The sequence below is a fragment of the Staurois parvus genome, unplaced genomic scaffold (genome assembly GCF_062004578.1).
Source record: "Staurois parvus isolate SC_StPar_1 unplaced genomic scaffold, SC_StPar_1.0 ptg000500l, whole genome shotgun sequence".
Taxonomy (NCBI): Eukaryota; Metazoa; Chordata; class Amphibia; order Anura; family Ranidae; genus Staurois; species Staurois parvus.
In genome coordinates this window covers 906,056-925,511 of record NW_028318296.1, presented here as the reverse complement: position 1 = coordinate 925,511, position 19,456 = coordinate 906,056, and the positions used below count along the sequence as shown (strand labels likewise).

The 19,456-nt window shown below is 45.3% G+C and overlaps 1 protein-coding gene across 2 annotated transcripts in view; it reads right to left on the bottom strand.

Annotated features, from left to right (window-relative positions):
* LOC149452041 (uncharacterized) overlaps window positions 1-19,456 on the bottom strand; it is an 860,283-nt gene that overhangs the window by 32,656 nt on the left and 808,171 nt on the right. For both annotated transcript variants that reach the window (XM_089689852.1, XM_089689853.1), the window contains 2 exons: window positions 10,633-10,896; window positions 7,479-7,751 (listed from right to left, as the gene is read on the bottom strand). In XM_089689852.1, coding sequence (XP_089545978.1) covers window positions 7,479-7,751; window positions 10,633-10,896 — 537 coding nt within the window. The remainder of the gene's footprint in view (window positions 1-7,478; window positions 7,752-10,632; window positions 10,897-19,456) is intronic.

The window sequence follows — 19,456 nt, the reverse complement described above, 5'->3', positions numbered from 1 at the left end:
AACAAGAGAAAAAGAAGCAGGGAGAGAACGAGAGAGAGAATGAGAGAGGGAGAATGAGAGGGAGAATGAGAATGAGAGAAAGAAAGAGATGGAGAGAATGAGGGAGAAAGAAGGAGGGAGAGAACGAGAGAGAGAATGAGAGAGGGAAAGAGAGAGGGAGAATGAGAGAATTAGGGAGAGCGTGAAAGAGGGAAGGAGAGAGAACGAGGGAGAGAGAGGGAGAGAAACAGGAAGGGGAGAGAGGAGGGTGAGGAGGAAGAGAGAGGGAAGGAAAAAAGGGAAGAGGAGGGGGGAAGGGAGGGGTAAAAAGAGAAAGAGAGAGCTTTTCCTTGATCTCGGGTCTACGTATTAATTTGGATAAAACCGTTGCTCTCAATATTACCTTGGCTTCAGATTTGGTTTCGCGCCTACAATCCCACTTCCCTTACCGGTGGGCTTCCTCTTCTCTTGAATACTTGGGCATTCGCTTGACCCCCACCTATGACTCCCTTTTTGCTGCAAATTACTATCCTTTGCTTAGCTCCTTATCTTTTCTTATGCATTCCTGGCAATTTCCGCACCTGTCTTGGATAGGACGGGTTCATTCAGTGAAAATGACCATCTTGCCGAAATTGTTATATTATTTTCGCACCCTCCCAGTGCGGGTTCCCCCTCATTTTCTTCGGTTGCTTCAGGCGAAGTTTATGCATTTTATCTGGGCCAATAAGCATCCCAGAGTTTCTAGAAATACGCTCTTTGCTCATAGACTCCAAGGTGGTCTTGGGGTACCCAATGTAACTAAGTATTATCAGGCGAGCCAAATGTCTATGTTGCACGCTTCCTCCGATGTTCCTCTCTGGGTCCTGCTGGAACTACCTAATTGTGCCCTTATCGCACTATCGACACTTCTATGGCTTCCCCCTGCCCTGCGCCCTACGGCGCTGAGTCCGATGTTGCTCCATGGCCTACGAGTCTGGGACTCGGTACGTTACTCCAGTGGCCTGATGTCACCTTTCTTGCCCTTGCTTCCAATCATTAATAACCCTCTTTTCCCGCCGGGTCTAGATCACCCGAGGGCATTTTCTTGGTGGGTGGCTCATGGTTTCTCACAGGTGCGACATTTTTTGATTTTACGGTCCTTTCCCACCTGGAATGTCCTCCGGGAGTCTCGGGATGTTCCCCCAGCTGAATTTTTTCGGTACCTTCAATTGCGCCACTGGCTACTCTCGCTGAGGGCCACTTCTGCTTTCCCATATCAGAAATCTGCCTTTGAACGGCTTTGCCAGCAGCGTCCGGGCGCCCCGGGCCTTATCTCCCTTCTTTACGCAGCTTTGAACAGATGCTCGTCGCACACTTCTCTTTCATATGTATTTCAGTGGGAACGCGACCTGGGAGTGGCTGTGGATCCGGAGGACTGTAATAAAGCCTGGTCACTCATAGCTAAATGTTCGTTTAATACGACCACGCTGGAAGCAGCCTATAAGGTATTGTTTCGTTGGTACTGGGTTCCGGCTCATTTGGCCCAGGCTAACCCTGCCTGTAGTGATCGATGTTTTCGGGGTTGTGGCCATCATGGCGATGTACTGCATATCTGGTGATCATGCCCGAGGTTGGTTCGTTTTTGGTCTCGTGTGTTTGGCCTCCTTTTCACTTTGTTTCATCTCTCCATACGCCGGGATGCTCGGTATGCGGAATCGTATGACTACTATGATGCTCAATGAACAGATGTCGAGTATATGCAACGACTCTCAACATAAATTTTTGAAAATATGGGAGCCGTGGTTGCAATATGCCTTTCCCACGCTCCCCCCGGCCAGTGTAGGGAGGTGATGGAGTTTTGTATTGGCGCTCATGGACCCTTGCTCTTTGGTGTGTGTTTTTGTTTTTTTGTTTTTTTCTCTTTCTTTCTTCTCTGCTTTTCTTCTTTCCTTTTCTGTTTGTTTTGATGTGACAGTGGACAGCTGTCTTTAGTTCGATAATCTGAGTTTCACTGATGTTACTGTAACCTATGTGCCATTGATAGCCCCTGCGTGGGCATACGTTTTGCCTTATTGGAATTAGAGCGTTGTCTGCTCTATTATGCATTTTCTATCGGTGCAATTGATAGCCCCTGCGTGGGCGTGTTTTGTTGCCTCTGTTTTATACTGTTTAAAATTAATAAAAACCATTGAAATACAAAAGAGAAAGAGAAAGGGGGGGAGAGGGGGCTTTTCTGGGTCTGAAGGCTCGCTCACCAATTATGCCTCCCCCCTTCATGCTTGTCTCCTGTTGTTTCAAAACTGCCACTCAGCTGCCCACAGAACTCTTCACTGCACAGTGCATTGCATGCAGAAGGCTGGAGTGTGGGTAAGGTTGGGTGGAGACAAATAAGAGGTGGGGTGTTGAATTGGACAAGTAGCCCAGTGAGGGACAGGCTAGAAGGACAGTGGGGTGACAGGGCTGGAGATGGAGTGGTTACAGCCCAACTAGAGTGTAAGCTGCTTTTCTGGCACTCACTTTATTACTATGCCATGCTGTCAGTGGCTGTGGAGGGCTGGAGCTAGAGCGGTATAGCCACTCTCTACACTGTCCAAATCGGTCATGGTGTCTGGGGGAGAAGACCCTTCTCTGGCAGCTTTACACACAGACCCTCAGGATGCTCGGGCCCCCTACATGTGTGTGGGCCCCCCTAATGACGGCCCTGCCTCTGACACCCTGGATTCAAACATGGTTCACAAAGAATCACACTTGCAAGGACACCAAACTATAGTAAAGCAAGTGTTTACTGGACGTTATCAAGTCAACAGACAAAGGAAAGGGATTGATAATACAGATATCTTTAGAATAAACCCTTTAGTCTCTGAAGGTTTAGAACACAGATATGCAATGAACAGTGAATCAACAATGACTGTAAGTGGGTGCAAGAAGAACCTATGACTTCGGGAATAAAAGGGAGGAAAGAGACTTTTCGGTGTAAAATTGTTCTCTTAAAATTCTGATGCCACAGGCCCAGGAACAATCATCACAGTTTTTATTAACTCAATATGTGGATATTGGAGCAAACACAATTTGAGTGAGAATTCCCCTTAATACATACACATTTAATGCACTAAGTTCTTTAGGTGAAAGGGAGGGGGGGGGGGGGGAGAAAAAAAGAATCCTGGTGATAAATGTATCCAAAATTTTCAGCCAGATCAGTCAGGGCACGGGTAGATTGCTGTGCAATGGTGACCGGCAATAGTGAATAGCATATTACAGGTGTTTCCTGTTTGAAGCCCTTGCAGTATAGAGAGATGAAACAACTGTGTCTACAGTTACTTTTGAAGGATACTCCCAGTGCGGGCTTCTGCCCGTTCAACAATCCCAAAGATACCGAGGCTCAAGGGTAGGAGCTCAACAGGCTCTTGAACAATCCGTGTCCAGCGAACAGCACCTGAACTGAGCACCTGGCCACGCTGGGCTTCACCTGGGTCTGTAGTAGATGATGAGTGACCCTGGACAGTCACTCACCAACAGGGAGTTAAAAATGGATGGTCTGCTTGCATGTGTAAGGCTCACTCGCTAAAGATTGTGCACGCTGTCTGGGTTGCAAGGCCTGCTCTACCCTCCAGAGCGGCTGGGCCCCTCCTCTCAGCTTAAGGCCAACTTTTCTAGGATAGAATACTGTATATACTGTATCTCCTCTCCCAGTATTTCTTCTTCTCCCTCCAGTTGACTAGAGCTTGCAGTTTACAGCAACACTGGCTCCATGTGAAATCCGGCTTTCTGACTACATGTCCCACAACTCCCTGCTCTCAGTAGTGGTCTCTCTCTCTCTTTCTAGGATATGATATCACAAATGCTAGGCTGAACACTAGAAGGAATCAGAAAACATATTCAAGGCAGTCTGGTAAGAATGTCCCATGATGACACTGGCAAACTAGCCAGCACTTGGCTACACACGTTTATCTGCATCACTGTTGACAATGCATCCAATATAAGTAGTGATATATGGACTTTTGTCTGATAACATATTACTCTGTGATTGGGAATTGTCATTCATTCATATACAATCTGTTGGATGGGTATTCTGTTTAACTTCAGTTTGTTACATTGTTATTAGGCCTGCAGTCAGCTGATGGCACTTTGGAGTGAAAGGGGGTGCAATACAGCGGATATCAGGCAATATTGATGTGGGTCATACATAGCTGCTCATACAGTACATGGGAAAATATCGATTTGTGATGATCTTATCCTGGTTACGGTTTGCCTGATGTTATGCATTCCAGTTTTCATTTATTTGGTTATATGAAGATAATACACAGGGACTTTTATGAAAAGCTCTCTGTTTATATAATTTTATTCACTTGCTTACAACAGGGGTAGGCAACCCTAAAGAGGTGGAGATCTACCTGAACAACATGGAAGAAGTCAAAGATCACAGTGTTGCCTCGTCACCGCCAGATTTAAATCTCTAATTGCTGTACTACCTTATCCCTGTCGAATGCATTGCATGGCAATCATGGGTTTAAATCAGGTGGTGAGGAGGCAACATATCACCTCCTCCGCACCTGTCAAACACACTTGGATCGCTTTGTGCCTGCTGAACTTGTAAATGAGCCCTTAGCAGTGGCAACCTTAGGGCTTGTTCACATGTAAAGTTGGGTGGTGGTAAAACGCTGTGGTTGAGTTGCAGTTTTACCACCCACAATCATTACCCTTTTTGGCTGCTGAGGCAGTAGCCAAAGGTGTTCAAATGTCACAGCAGGAATTAAACCTCCTGTTGCTATTGGTGGGTACTACCACCTGCCAATCATGACCTATTCAATTAAATGGGGCCACTCTGCAAGCACCCTGCAACTACATACTTCTGCAGGTTCCAGGGGGTTAACGCAGATGGGGAGAAAGCCACACACTGCTGCCTGTTTAACCCCTTGTTTTCTGTACTGCACAGATTGCAGGGCACTTGCAGAGTGGCCTCATTCACTTTAATGAGTCCTACTTGGCAGGTGCTACACTCACCAATCATGACAGGGCGTAGGAGCCAGCACTAGGAGACATCGGCTTATGCGGCTCTTGCTCCCTAGTACAGCTCCAACTTTTCAAGTAGTCCCTCTGCACTGCACTCTGTTTGATGCTCTGGGATGGTGGGTCAGCAAGCCCTGACCATGATCTACGAGTCACCTGTCCGAGATCTACTGATAGATCACAATCTACTTGTTGCTGACCCTTGGCTTACATTGTCCTACTGGCAACAACTGGGACATATACAGAGGCTTTAGACTTCTCCAAGTGGATTAGCCCGTGGCCAACAGTATAATGCTTGTCATTTAATTTATTAACTGTGTGACTGCCACATGTCTGCGGGTCTATTGTCAGCAGCAATAGCACTCACAATAGACAGATCTTTATACAGCAACTGTTCTTGTATGACTGTTGTGTAGCTGTCAGCAGGAGGTGACTAGTGGTGGTGGGCTGGGTGGTTTTACCTATAAAAGGGGTAATTAATAAGGTCTGTTTTGGGAGGGATGGAGGGTGGTTGGGGGGAGGAGGAGATTAGTTAGATTAGTGCCAATAATGTTTGTGTTAAAGGGCAATTTTGTATATGTCCTTAAAGAAAAGTCCATAAATGTGACTATAGGTTAAATATAAACTATATCTTCAATGAGTGATGTGCTGCCAAATGAAAAAGAAAGAAAGAAACCTCCACCATCACCATTCACAGCCTCTTACCAGAGAATATTACCACAAAACATGCGGTCAAAGACAGCGAAAATGGAATAGCAATGGCTATAGTGGATCCTAAATATTCTCCCCCAAAAAGGACAATTTCACAGCTGGTAACTCAATGATGATAATCCAGTATTACATCTCAGAGATGATGGAATATGTACAGAAAGAACAAAAGGCCCCTCATAGTGTAGTATTAAAAATAATCCAAAATGTAATATAAGTATTGCACTTACAAGCATATGGTGTGGCGTGATGACATCATAAGCCGTAGCTCCAGCCTACGCATTTCATGATAGAAAGACATCGTCAGGGGCATGGCCTCCGACGCTCATCATGCTATATATAGTTGCAGGGTGGAAACAAGCCCGTGATATTTGCGTTACACAGACCGGAACTATGGATAGACAGCCAAACTGGATGCCATAACGACATCATAGGAAAGAGCCTATAAGCTTGCGCTCCAAAGACCGGAACCATAAGGGTATAAACTGACTCTATAATATAACAAAACCACAAAATAAAAAAAGGCCAAAAACAAATTTTTAGCCCCATTCTCCTAAAAAAAGATATAATAAGCATTATGGTCCAATATACCATCTAGTGGTTAAAAATCACCAATACATTCAACAGCTCTATAAGCCATATACAGGTTGGAAAATATATCGGTATAACATATCGGTATAAGTCCACAGCGATATCTTGTGGTTGTAAACCAATACATCAAGATAATAATAATAAAAATGAATTAAATCTACAAATATTAAATCTAGAAACCCATCAAAAAGTGGGCCGGAATATAACAAAATCTAAAGTATATATATATATCTCAACAAATAAAATCAATAAATACAACAAATGAACAAAAAGTATAAAAATTATCATAATCCTATGACCCCACTAAATGCATTCAATTATTATAATAAAAGCATTGACATCCCATTCAATATTTAAGCCAAATGGGATATAAGTTTTTAATGTATATAGCTATCAGGTCTCTAATTTGGAAACTTCCCTCCTGGTATGACTGCTGCGCCAGTTGGGGGTAAACCTATCAATACCTAAAAAAAAGGATGCCATTAGGGTTTTTTCCATGATGTAATGCATAATGATTAGATACGCTGTGGTTTGGAAAACCCTTACGTATATTGCCAATGTGCTCTTTAATCCTAGTTTGCATGGTACAGACCGCGCGGCCCACATATTGTAGACCGCATGGACAACAAATGAGATAAACTACACTCTTAGAAGAACAAGTGATGAAATAATTAATATCATGGGTATTAGAGGTGTGATGAGAAGTAAAAGGAGACAACCTTCCTCCCCCTCAAACATATTATTATATGCTGCCTGCATTTATGTGTTAGCTGCTTTTTCACTGTATACAGGAATATTATATCATAATTTTGTATATGTCATTATGTTATGTACTTTTTCAATAAAGGTAGCAGTTAGTATTATGGTGACACCCACCCAAAGAACAGTGTTCAGGGCACCATGATCATTATTACATTTTGTGGATTCCCAAATCAATAGTTTTTTAGTGCCATTCCTATGAAAAACCCATATAACACAAGTTGACAGCTGAAAAAGAAAAAAGGTAGCAAGCCCTGGCATTAATGTTCACATTAAAACACATAGTTGTGAATGGGCGAATGGGCCCCCAAACTAGAGATAAGCAAACTTTGGAAAGTTCCATGCTCCTTTTAGTAAGAGCAAATCAAACTTACACCCCTCAAAACTATGGAATCCTGTAGGGATTCACTTTAACATTAGAGAGAGTCTTGGGGAAGTACAGATTTTATTCTCACCTCTCTTCTCCAGCTCTTCTCTCCCATAGTCAATGTACTTCTTGAGAGCACTTATGCAGTGTTCAGTAAGGTAGGATTTCACACCCTCACCAATAGCTCTGTCACTGTTCCATCTCTGAGCACTGATCTCTGCTTTCTGCATGGAGGGAATCCAGAGCAAGGTGTCTTGATCAAGTGTCAAGAAGTCTTTCCCATCAAAGCCATACTGATAGTATCCAGTGATTTTGTTATCATACAATGAACAGCCATAGCAGAGTTGGAGAGTGTGGGAGCCTGTAGAGAAAATAAAATATAAGGCTACGCATCATAAAATTGTGCACTTAGAATTTACTATTTCTAGTTAAATCTAGAATACATTAACCATCCCAGAAAGTGTGCAAGCAATACTATAAAATGTGGATAATCTTAAAACTTAGCTATTGCACTGTCATGTAAGCCAATTTGTAAATGTTTGTTAGGAGTTGTAAAGTATTTGGGTCCCCCTATATTCCTGCACAGCCAGGCAACACAGATATTCCTATTGGCTTGCATTCAGGAGACCATAACCAGTCCTTGAGTGTGTTTTGATGTTTTATTAGGGGATAATACTTGGATGGGGTAAGGGGTGTACGAGATGCACAATGAAACTGAGTAAACAATGACAATTTCCTGGACCATTTACAAGTCTGTGCAAAGAATCTTCTTTTTGGAGAGATAGCCAGCATCTCCTGATGCACCTCTCCAGACCCCAAATGCTCCTCTATCTGGCTGTCTGAAGGAATCCCTGAGCAGGGGATCCAGTATCTGCCACTTTAAAATAAGACAGTCCCAGGTAGCTGCTAAACTGGTTTCCCACCAGAGTACTCCTTCCCCTATCTGGCCTAGGGGATGAAGGTCTACTCACTTGGTCCTTCACCTGTGCTGTTGTTGAGTCAGAGGCTGCAACCAGGCCTTCTAGCTGGGCAGCTCCTCCTCTGCCACATAGGCAGTCCTTTCTCAGGGTGCCAGTGAAGGTCCAAGTTTTGCCTTCCAAGCAGGGGCGGACTGACAACTCATGGGGCCCTTGGCAATAGGGGATCATGGAGCCCCTGTGTCCTTGCTTAAACTCAAAAAAGCCTATGAAAAAGGAACCAGGGTCATGTCATGGGGCCCCCTACTGACCCTGGGCCCTCGGGCAGTGCCCGAGTTTCCAAATGGTCAGTCCACCCCTGCTTCCAAGTTCCCTACCTGGAGATGAGCCTCTTCCTATCTGGACCGCCTCCTATGCTCCACACTCTCCAGCCTTCACATCCTCTTCAACCCAAACTCTCCTGCTGCTGAGCAGACTCTGACACTTTTAAGGGCTGTCCTGGCCCCTTGCTAACCATTCTGTTAGGGATTGGGCAGGATCTTTCAGAAGTGCAGATCAACTACTCCTGTAACGGACCACCCGACAGCACCTCTATCAGTCCCCTGATAGAGCCTCTCCAGCGTGCGGAGTCTAAGTTCCGGAGCACTTGTTCACCAGGGCCCCTGATGGTGGGGATGGACTTGGAGCGCTCCGGGACCAGGTCGCAGCTACCGGATATCTCTATCAGTGGTAGAGGAGTCTGCCGGAGGCTCCTGCAGGGTGAGAGTCTGATGTGAGGGGACCCGGGGATCCCTGAGGGATGGATGGATGGAGGAATGAGCAAGGGCAGAGTCAAACAAGCCGTGTCGGTAGCCGGGGGGTCGGTGCGGTACAAAACAGTAGGCAAAGAATGGTCGGGTCACACGCAGGGTCAATAACAGGAGATCAAATCTAAAGGGGAACATCCAGGAGCAGAGTCAGGCAAGCCAAGGGGTCAGGACAGGAGAAGACAGCTAGGTCAGATAATCCGGATCAAAGTACTCACAACACAGGTAACAGGATATGCAGAGAGACCATTCGGCAACAAGTGTCTGTGCAGGGCTGATTTAAGTAGCCCGCCCTGCACCTGACAGGTGCAGCCTAGGTCCTAATGCCTGCCCAGTACTGTCATAGATGACGGGTGCGCCTGGGTCCTAGTGCACTGCTGCCTGCATGTCTTGACAGACACCTACGCATGTGTAGACCCATGCGTCGCGATGGTCCCTGACAACTCCTCACATCCGCCCACTGCTTCTAGAACTTTCTCCAAAGTTCTAGTGCGGGGGGGAAGTCTCAGAGAACTATTCTGCAGAGCCTCCCAGCTCTAACCAAAATTTGACCCCTCTGACTATTACACCTTGGCTGCTATTTAGCCCCTGTCTGAAAATTGGAATCTAGTTCCCCCTAGCAGACTAGGAGGGTGCTTCAATAGTATAACCACTTACGATTTTCTATTATTAATGAATAACAATAAAATGTCTCTTTTTCACAGAACAGTGCACAGGAGTCTATAGGGCTTTTAAAAAGAATCTCTGAAGTTGTTGAATTTGGCACCCAATATTAAGTGTGAGGGTGGTAGTGTTGTTTATTGCAAGTACTTTTGGTGCTGTTAGGGGTTAAGGTTTAGTGATGATAAAGTGGTTAAAGGATATCTAAACCCAAGAACAAAAGTGTAATGTATTATAGCTCACCAGACGTGATGCCTGCATTAGCTTTCATTTTACAAGTTAAAAGCATTTTAGCAAGTACAGAAAATAACTGGAGGCCTTGCCAGAAACATTTCTATTTGCCATTCATGATCTCTTTGATAAACTACAGTTTCCTTTCTCCCCCATCACAGTTACAAATAGACTAATGCACATTTGTAGTCTGAATCAGGAGAACACCCTGGGCAATAGCTACAGATAAAGGAGACTGAGTAAGTGTAACCATCCAAGAAAAGCAAGTTGCGGGATTGCCAGCTGAAAATAAAGGAGAAAAAGTCTGAAAGAAAGAAAACTGATGCAACCACCATATCTAAAGCTGTAGTGTTTTACATATGTTTTTGTTTTTGGGTTTAGTTACCCTTTAAAGCTGAATTTAAAAACGAATCTCTTCCCAAAACTATTATTTCTATTCTAAAATATGACTACCAAACCCCATTTTCTAAAAATGTACACTACACTAAAATAGGCAGCCTTACTGGCCAGTAGGAATGTACAGAAAGTAGAAAGTGGTATAAGGATCTGCCAAGCCTTTGCCTATCTGAGTGACCATGGTTTAACTATAAAAGCAAGATATTGGAAGCTGCTGCAAGTTGTTACTTACTTTTGGTGTGGTTGAACCGACTGGCCAGGATCATCAAGTTGTCTTTAAAAACTTTCTCCCATCCTTTGCGAAGAGATGTCTGCATCTCCCAGTAATCCTTATCCTCGTTCTTCTCCATCCATACTGACTTTGGAATGTTCACATGACTTTCACTGCTGTACATATCAATTTCCAGATCATCCACATACCCGACCGTATCAAAGTGATATTGGCCTTTCTCGGGGCTGTACAAGCCAGTGTGATAGTAACTGAGCATATGGCCATCTAAACAACATACAGAATATTGTCAATGCCCAGTCTTTAAAAGCCAACTCTGCCCTTAAACCACTGAGCACCCCCACAGCTGTAAAGAAAAAACCTATATACATCTACGACCTCTTTGCCCTCTCCTCCTGCCGGCAGTGGGTGAATCCTAAATTCTGCAGAGAGTAGTGCCATATAATGACAAGGTGCCGCTCTCTGCAATATTTTCCTGGGCTCACAGGAAGTAGGTTGAATGATGCTGGACATCACTCAACCCAAAAGATGAATGTTATTGGATCCCTAGGCAGGTGACACAGTGGTGGACAGCACTAGAGAGGTGGTTGGTATACAATCTAGAGCTGCAGGAGATACAATTTTTTCTTTATTGCCAAAACTGGAATTGCAAAAAAAAAAAAAACACCAAAGTATCTCGCTCTTATTGAACCAAAATTAAATAAATAAAAACCCTCTCCTTATGTGACTACAGCAGAACAAAATATAAAATAAAATAAATAAATAAATATATATATATTTCTCAAAAAGATTAAAGAAACACTTTTTAATCAGAGTATATGTCAGGAATGGACTTGCCAATGGGGGTGGGACTCACCTGCCTTGTGGGCTGCAGTACCAAGGCTGGCCAGCGGGTGCTGTCAGCAGCCAGAATCTCACTCCTGCAATCAAGCCATCAGCTGAGGCTGATTACAGAAGGTGTATTTAAGCAGGACCAGGCCTGTGATCAGTGCCTTGGTATTTGTTTCCCATGAGCCCCTGTATCTTGTTACCTGTGCCTGATCCTCTGTTCTGTGAAGTACCCTTTGTTGCCGACCCTGCTTTGATCCTGATGACTGTCTCCTGCACTGACCCCTGGCTCTTTACCTGACTACTCTCTGCCTGCTCCTCCTGTACCTACCTGCCCGTTAGTTGCTGAACCTGGCTCTTTACCTGACTACTCTCTGCCTGCTCCTCCTGTACCTACCTGCCCGTTAGTTGCTGAACCTGGCTCGTGACCTGACTACTCCCTGCCTGCTCCTCCTGTACCTACCTGCCCGATAGTTACCGAACCGACCAGCCTGAGCTTGTGTTCCTGCACATATTGAGACTAGCTTAAGGTTTGGTTTGGTTTTGCACCGTGTGCTCTGTGTATTGTGTACCTTAAATAAATTATATTACTTTTACACCATACTTGAAGCCTGCATTTCCCTGTGTCAGTCCACACATCTCTGGTCATACCTGGAGCCCTGACAGTATGGCATCAAGTCAATTAAACTCCTGGGATATTGATCTGGTCAGTTAAGTAGCAGAGGGGGTTAATCAGTTTCAGCTGTTTTGGTGTTAATGAAATGATTGATGGAGAGGATGATGAGGCTGAAGTATTATGGGTGGAACAACACATAGGGGTGCGTACTACAAAGGTAATCATTGAAGTTTGCTATAGGCCTCCCAGTATTGATGAGGAGGTGGAGACTCAGCTCCTTGCACAGATAGAAAGGTCTGCATGGGCTGGGACAGTGATAATAATGGGGGATTTTGACCACCCAGAAATTGACTGGAGTAATGGCAGTGCAGGAACAGTTAAAGGACAAAAATTTATAAACCTACTACAGGACAATTTTTTGGTACAGTTCATAGAGGCCCCAACTAGGAATGATGCTCTGCTGGACCTGGTAATCTCAAACCATGCAGAGCTTATTACAAATGTCCACATAAAAGAACATCTGGGTAACAGTCACCATAACATGATTTAATTTATTGTTAACTGTAAACATAAAGCATATATGGGAAAAATAAAAACGCTCAACTTTAAGAGAATTTAATTTTCCAAGGCTGAGAGCTGCTCTCCAAGACTTAGACGGGTAAGGAATATTGGCATCAATGAACACAACACAGAAATGGAAGTTCTTCAAAAAGACTGTATGTGAACACACTGCAATATATATTCCCATGGGCAACAAGTTTAAAAGACTAAAAATCAAATGTAGGTGGCTTACAGCCAAAGTTAAAATACCTATAAATAATAAGAAAAGAGCTTTAATTAAATATAAAAATGAAGGAACGCTATCATCGTTTAAACATTACGAAGAATATAACAGAATATGCAAAAAGGAAATAAAGGCTGCAAAAATTTAAAACGAGCGACAGATTGAAATAGATAGCAGGACAAATCCCCAAAAATTCTTCAAATGTATTAATAGTAAAAAGGTCCGGTCCGAGCATGTAGGCCCTTTACAAAATAATCTAGAGTGGGTGACTAGGGACAAAGAGAAGGCAAATTTATGAAATACTTTCTTCAGCTTTGTGTATAAAAGCAGCATGGGGGAGCTCTTGTCCATAATGGGCATGGTATTAACACAGCTCCAGATGATCCACATTGGCTCACAACTGATACGATCTAGAAATATTTAGACAGAATAAAGGTGAATAAAGCACGTGGACCGGATGGCATACACCCACAGGTCATCAAATAATTGAGCGCTGTCCTTTCAAAGCCATTGTTTCCAATTTTTAGGGACTCTTTAATGACTGGCATAGTACCACTGGATTGGCTTAAGGCCAATGTGGTGCCAATATTTAAAAAGGGGTCAAAATCTTTACCAAGTAATTATAGACCTGTTAGTGCAGTGGTTCTCAACCTTTCTAATGCCGCGACCCCTTAATACAGTTCCTCATGTTGTGGTGACCCCCAACCATAAAATTATTTTCGTTGCTACTTCAGAACTGTAATTTTGCAGTGGGAGGACTAGCGCCCCATCACTGATGTCAGTGGGAGGAATAGTGTCCCATCGTTGGTATCAGTGGGATGAATAGTGCCCCATCGTTGGTGTCAGTGGGAGGAATAGTGCCCCATCGTTGGTGTCAGTGGGAGGAATAGTGCCCCATCGTTGGTGTCAGTGGGAGGAATAGTGTCCCATCGTTGGTGTCAGTGGGAGGAATAGTGCCCCATCATTGGTGTCAGTGGGAGGAATAGTATCCCACCAGTGGTGTCAGTGGGAGGAATAGTGTCCCATCATTGGTATCAGTGGCAGGAATAGTGCCCCATCATTGGTGTCAGTGGGAGGAATAGTGCCCCATCATTGGTGTCAGTGGGAGGAATAGTGCCCCATCATTGGTGTCAGTGGGAGGAATAGTATCCCACCAGTGGTGTCAGTGGGAGGAATAGTGTCCCACCAGTGGTGTCAGTGGGAGGAATAGTGTCCCACCAGTGGTGTCAGTGGGAGGAATAATGTCCCACCAGTGGTGTCAGTGGGAGGAATAGTGCCCCATCATTGGTGTCAGTGGGGGGAACAGTGCCCCATCATTGGCGTCAGTGGGAGGAATATTGCCCCATCATTGGTATCAGTGGGAGGAATAGTGTCCCATCATTGGTGTCAGTGGGAGGAATAGTGTCCCACCAGTGGTGTCAGTGGGAGGAATAGTGCCCCATCATTGGTGTCAGTGGCAGGAATAGTGCCTCATCATTGGCGTCAGTGGGAGGAATAGTGCCCCATCATTGGTGTCAGTGGGAGGAATAGTGTCCCACCAGTGGTGTCAGTGGGAGGAATAGTGTCCCATCATTGGTATCAGTGGCAGGAATAGTGCCCCATCATTGGTGTCAGTGGGAGGAATAGTGCCCCATCATTGGTGTCAGTGGGAGGAATAGTGCCCCATCATTGGTGTCAGTGGGAGGAATAGTATCCCACCAGTGGTGTCAGTGGGAGGAATAGTGTCCCACCAGTGGTGTCAGTGGGAGGAATAGTGTCCCACCAGTGGTGTCAGTGGGAGGAATAGTGCCCCATCATTGGTGTCAGTGGGGGGAATAGTGCCCCATCATTGGCGTCAGTGGGGGGAATAGTGCCCCATCATTGGCGTCAGTGGGAGGAATATTGCCCCATCATTGGTATCAGTGGGAGGAATAGTGTCCCATCATTGGTGTCAGTGGGAGGAATAGTGTCCCACCAGTGGTGTCAGTGGGAGAAATAGTGCCCCATCATTGGTATCAGTGGCAGGAATAGTGCCCCATCATTGGCGTCAGTGGGAGGAATAGTGCCCCATCATTGGTATCAGTGGGAGGAATAGTGTCCCATCATTGGTATCAGTGGCAGAAGTAGTGCCCCATCATTGGTGTCAGTGGGAGGAATAGTGCCCCATCGTTGGTATCAGTGGGAGGAATAGTGCCCCATCGTTGGTGTCAGTGGGAGGAATAGTGCCCCATCGTTGGTGTCAGTGGGAGGAATAGTGCCCCATCGTTGGTGTCAGTGGGAGGAATAGTGCCCCATCGTTGGTGTCAGTGGGAGGAATAGTGCCCCATCGTTGGTGTCAGTGGGAGGAATAGTGCCCCATCGTTGGTGTCAGTGGGGGGAGGAATAGTGCCTATCATTGGTGTCAGTGGGGGGAGGAATAGTGCCCCATCGTTGGTGTCAGTGGGGGGAGGAATAGTGCCCCATCGTTGGTGTCAGTGGGGGGAGGAATAGTGCCCCATCGTTGGTGTCAGTGGGGGGAGGAATAGTGCCCCATCGTTGGTGTCAGTGGGGGGAGGAATAGTGCCCCATCGTTGGTGTCAGTGGGGGGAGGAATAGTGCCCCATCGTTGGTGTCAGTGGGGGGAGGAATAGTGCCCCATCGTTGGTGTCAGTGGGGGGAGGAATAGTGCCCCATCATTGGTGTCAGTGGGGGGAGGAATAGTGCCCCATCGTTGGTGTCAGTGGGGGGAGGAATAGTGCCCCATCGTTGGTGTCAGTGGGGGGAGGAATAGTGCCCCATCGTTGGTGTCAGTGGGGGGAGGAATAGTGCCCCATCGTTGGTGTCAGTGGGGGGAGGAATAGTGCCCCATCGTTGGTGTCAGTGGGGGGAGGAATAGTGCCCCATCGTTGGTGTCAGTGGGGGGAGGAATAGTGCCCCATCGTTGGTGTCAGTGGGGGGAGGAATAGTGCCCCATCGTTGGTGTCAGTGGGGGGAGGAATAGTGCCCCATCGTTGGTGTCAGTGGGGGGAGGAATAGTGCCCCATCGTTGGTGTCAGTGGGGGGAGGAATAGTGCCCCATCGTTGGTGTCAGTGGGGGGAGGAATAGTGCCCCATCGTTGGTATTAGTGACACAAATGATGGGGCACTATCCCTTCCACTGACACCAATGATACTTACCTTGCTGACCCCTGCTCCAGCCTGGGCTCGCTCTCTCCCTCTCCCATCTACAGCCTGCAGAAGCAAAATTTGCACTTACCTGTCAGCTGTCTTCCTTCTCTCCCTCGATCTTCTTCGATCTGCGCGCTCTGCCGCTCGGCTCCTCCTCTCCAAGCTCCACCTCCTCGCCGGTGATTGGCCGCCTGTGTGCCTCTCCTGAGCTACAGTTCTGGTGGCCAATCAGCGGCGAGGAGGCGGTGACAGGGGCAGCATATCCCGCCCACACATCGCCGGAGACAGGAGCGGTGTCTCGGTTCCTAAGACCATCGGAAATATGTGTTTTCCGATGGTCTTAGGCGACCCCTGGGAAATGGTCGTTCGACCCCCAAAGGGGTCGCGACCCCAAGGTTGAGAACCGCTGTGTTAGTGTAACTTCTATAGTTGGGAAGATACTGGAGAGTTTAATAAAAGACCACATAGATGAGTTCTTGCTGGAAAAAATATTTTACGCAACAGACAGCATGGATCCATAAAGGACAGAAGTTGTCAAACAAATCTGATTTCTTTTTAAGAGGAGGTGAGCAAAATCTTGGACAGAGGGGTGGCTGTGGACATGGTATACTTGGACAGAGGGGTGGCTGTGGACGTGGTATACTTGGACAGAGGGGTGGCTGTGGACGTGGTATACTTTGACAGAGGGGTGGCTGTGGATGTGGTATACTTGGACAGAGGGGTGGCTGTGGATGTGGTATACTTGGACAGAGGGATGGCTGTGGACGTGGTATACTTGGACAGAGGGATGGCTGTGGACGTGGTATACTTGGACAGAGGGATGGCTGTGGACGAGGTATACTTGGACAGAGGGATGGCTGTGGACGTGGTATACTTGGACAGAGGGATGGCTGTGGACGTGGTATACTTGGACAGAGGGGTGGCTGTGGACGTGGTATACTTGGACAGAGGGGTGGCTGTGGATGTGGTATACTTGGACAGAGGGATGGCTGTGGACGTGGTATACTTGGACAGACGGATGGCTGTGGACGAGGTATACTTGGACAGAGGGATGGCTGTGGACGTGGTATACTTGGACAGAGGGATGGCTGTCGACATGGTATACTTGGACAGAGGGGTGGCGATGGATGTGGTATAGTTGGACAGAGGGGTGGCGGTGGACATAGTATACTTGGACAAAGGGGTGGCAGTGGATGTGGTATACTTGAATTTTGCAAAGCGTTTGACACAGTTCCCCACACACGGCTAATGTGTAAGGTAAAGTCTACAGGCTTGGAAAAATCCATATGTAAATGGATAGAAAACTGGCTGAAAGATGGTATTCAGAGAGTAGTGGTTAATGATTCATACTCTTAATGGTCTAGGGGTGTCAGTGGTGTACCCCAAGGTTCAGTGTTGGGACCCTTACTGTATAATATATTTATAAACGATATACAGTTATGTTCAAAATAATAGCAGTGTGTTGAAAAAAGTGAATAAAGCTCAAAATCCTTCTAATAGCTTTTATTTCCATACACACAAATGCATTGAGAACACTACACATTCTATTCCAAATCAAAACATGAAGAAAAATATATCAAATTTGTGTTCCTCTGACAAAATTGAAGAAAAGTGAATATTAGACTGTTCAAAAAAATAGCAGTGTTTGTATTCTTCTTTACAAACTCAAACATTCACTATATAAACTGAAAAATGTTTGAAGATTTTGCTTTCCTTTGAATCACTTCATGAATATTTGGTTGTAGTCGCACTGTTTCTGAGAACTGCTGTACATCTGTGTTGCATGGAGTCACCCAACTTCTGGCCCCTGTGAACAGGTATTCCAGCCCAGGATGATTGGACCACATTCCACAGTTCTTCTCTATTTCTTGGTTTTGCCTCAGAAACTGCATTTTTGATGTCACCCCACAAGTTTTCTATTGGATTAAGATCCGGGGATTGGGCTGGCCACTCCATAACATCAATCTTGTTGGTCTGGAACCAAGATGTTGCACGTTTACTGGTGTGTTTGGGGTCGTTGTCTTGTTGGAACACCCATTTCAAGGGCATTTCCTCTTCAGCATAAGGCAGCATGGCCTCTTCAAGTATTCTTATGTATTCAAACTGATCCATGATCCCTGGTATGCGATAAATAGGCCCAACACCGCAGTATGAGAAACATCCCCATATCATGATGCTTGCGCAACCATGCTTCACTGTCTTCACAGTCTGTTGGATTTCTATTACTCTACTACACCTGTTAGTAAATTATTTGCCATGTAGAAATATCATTTCTACCAAAAACAGTGATTGATCAGGTTAGTGATGTCTGACTGCTATTATTTTGAACACAACTGTAGGTTCTGAGATTATAAATCCCATTTCAGTCTTTGCAGATGACACCAAACTGTGCAGTGGAATAACGTCCTTACAGGATGTCTCCAATTTACAAGCCGACCTGAATGCACTGTTTAATTGGGCAACTATGTGGCAAATGAGGTGTAATGTTGATAAATGTAAGGTTCTGCACTTGGGGGCTAAGAATATGTATACATCATACATACTGGGGGGGGGGGGGTACAACTGGGGGAATCAATGGTGAAGAAGGATCTAGCTTGGTAGATCACAAGCTTAAAAACGGCATGCAACGCCAAGCTGCGGTTTCTAAAGTGAGCAAAATCCTCTCTTGTATTAAAAGAGGTATAGACTCCAGAGAGAGAGATATCATTTCCCCCGGTACAAATCATTAGTAAGACCTCATCTGGAATGTGCAGTTCAGTTTTGGGCACCAATTCACAAAAAGAACATTGGGGAACTGGAGAAAGTACAGAGAAGGGCAACCGAACTGATAAGAGGCATGCAGGAGCTCAGCTATGAGGAAAGATTAGAGGAATTGAATTTATTGCCTCTTGAGAAGAGGAGATCAACCACCTCCCGTCCGGCCATTGTATATAAACGGCCGGATGGTGGCAGTGCAGGGGCAGGTGGCTGTTTATAAACAGCCTCCCCGCCCCCTGCTTGTGCGCGCTCCCTGGGAGAGGTCACATGGTACAAGGCTATTCACAACAGTCTTGTACCACGTGACAAGCTGTGATTAATCACAGCTCTCACAGTATTTCTCAATGGCTGCAAGAATGCAGCCCAGAGAGAAGGAGAAATGATTGCTTTTACAGCCTTTATCGATGTAAAAGCAATCAGTGTGAAAAAAAAACCTTCATCACCCCCCACAAGTAGTACAGTGTCACCATGGTGACACTGTACTGCTAGGGTGACAGTATGTAAAAAAAAAAACAAATAATAATATAAAAAAAATAAAAATGTAAAAAAAAATTTTAAACAATTATAATTTTTGGTTATAAACTAATTTGTTTTTTTTTTCACTAAAAAGATAACTGAATACATTTTGGCCAAGATTTATGATGAAATATTATTTATTTGCAAAATTTTATAAGAAAAACATTTTTTTTAAAAATGTTTGGACTTTTTCATTTATA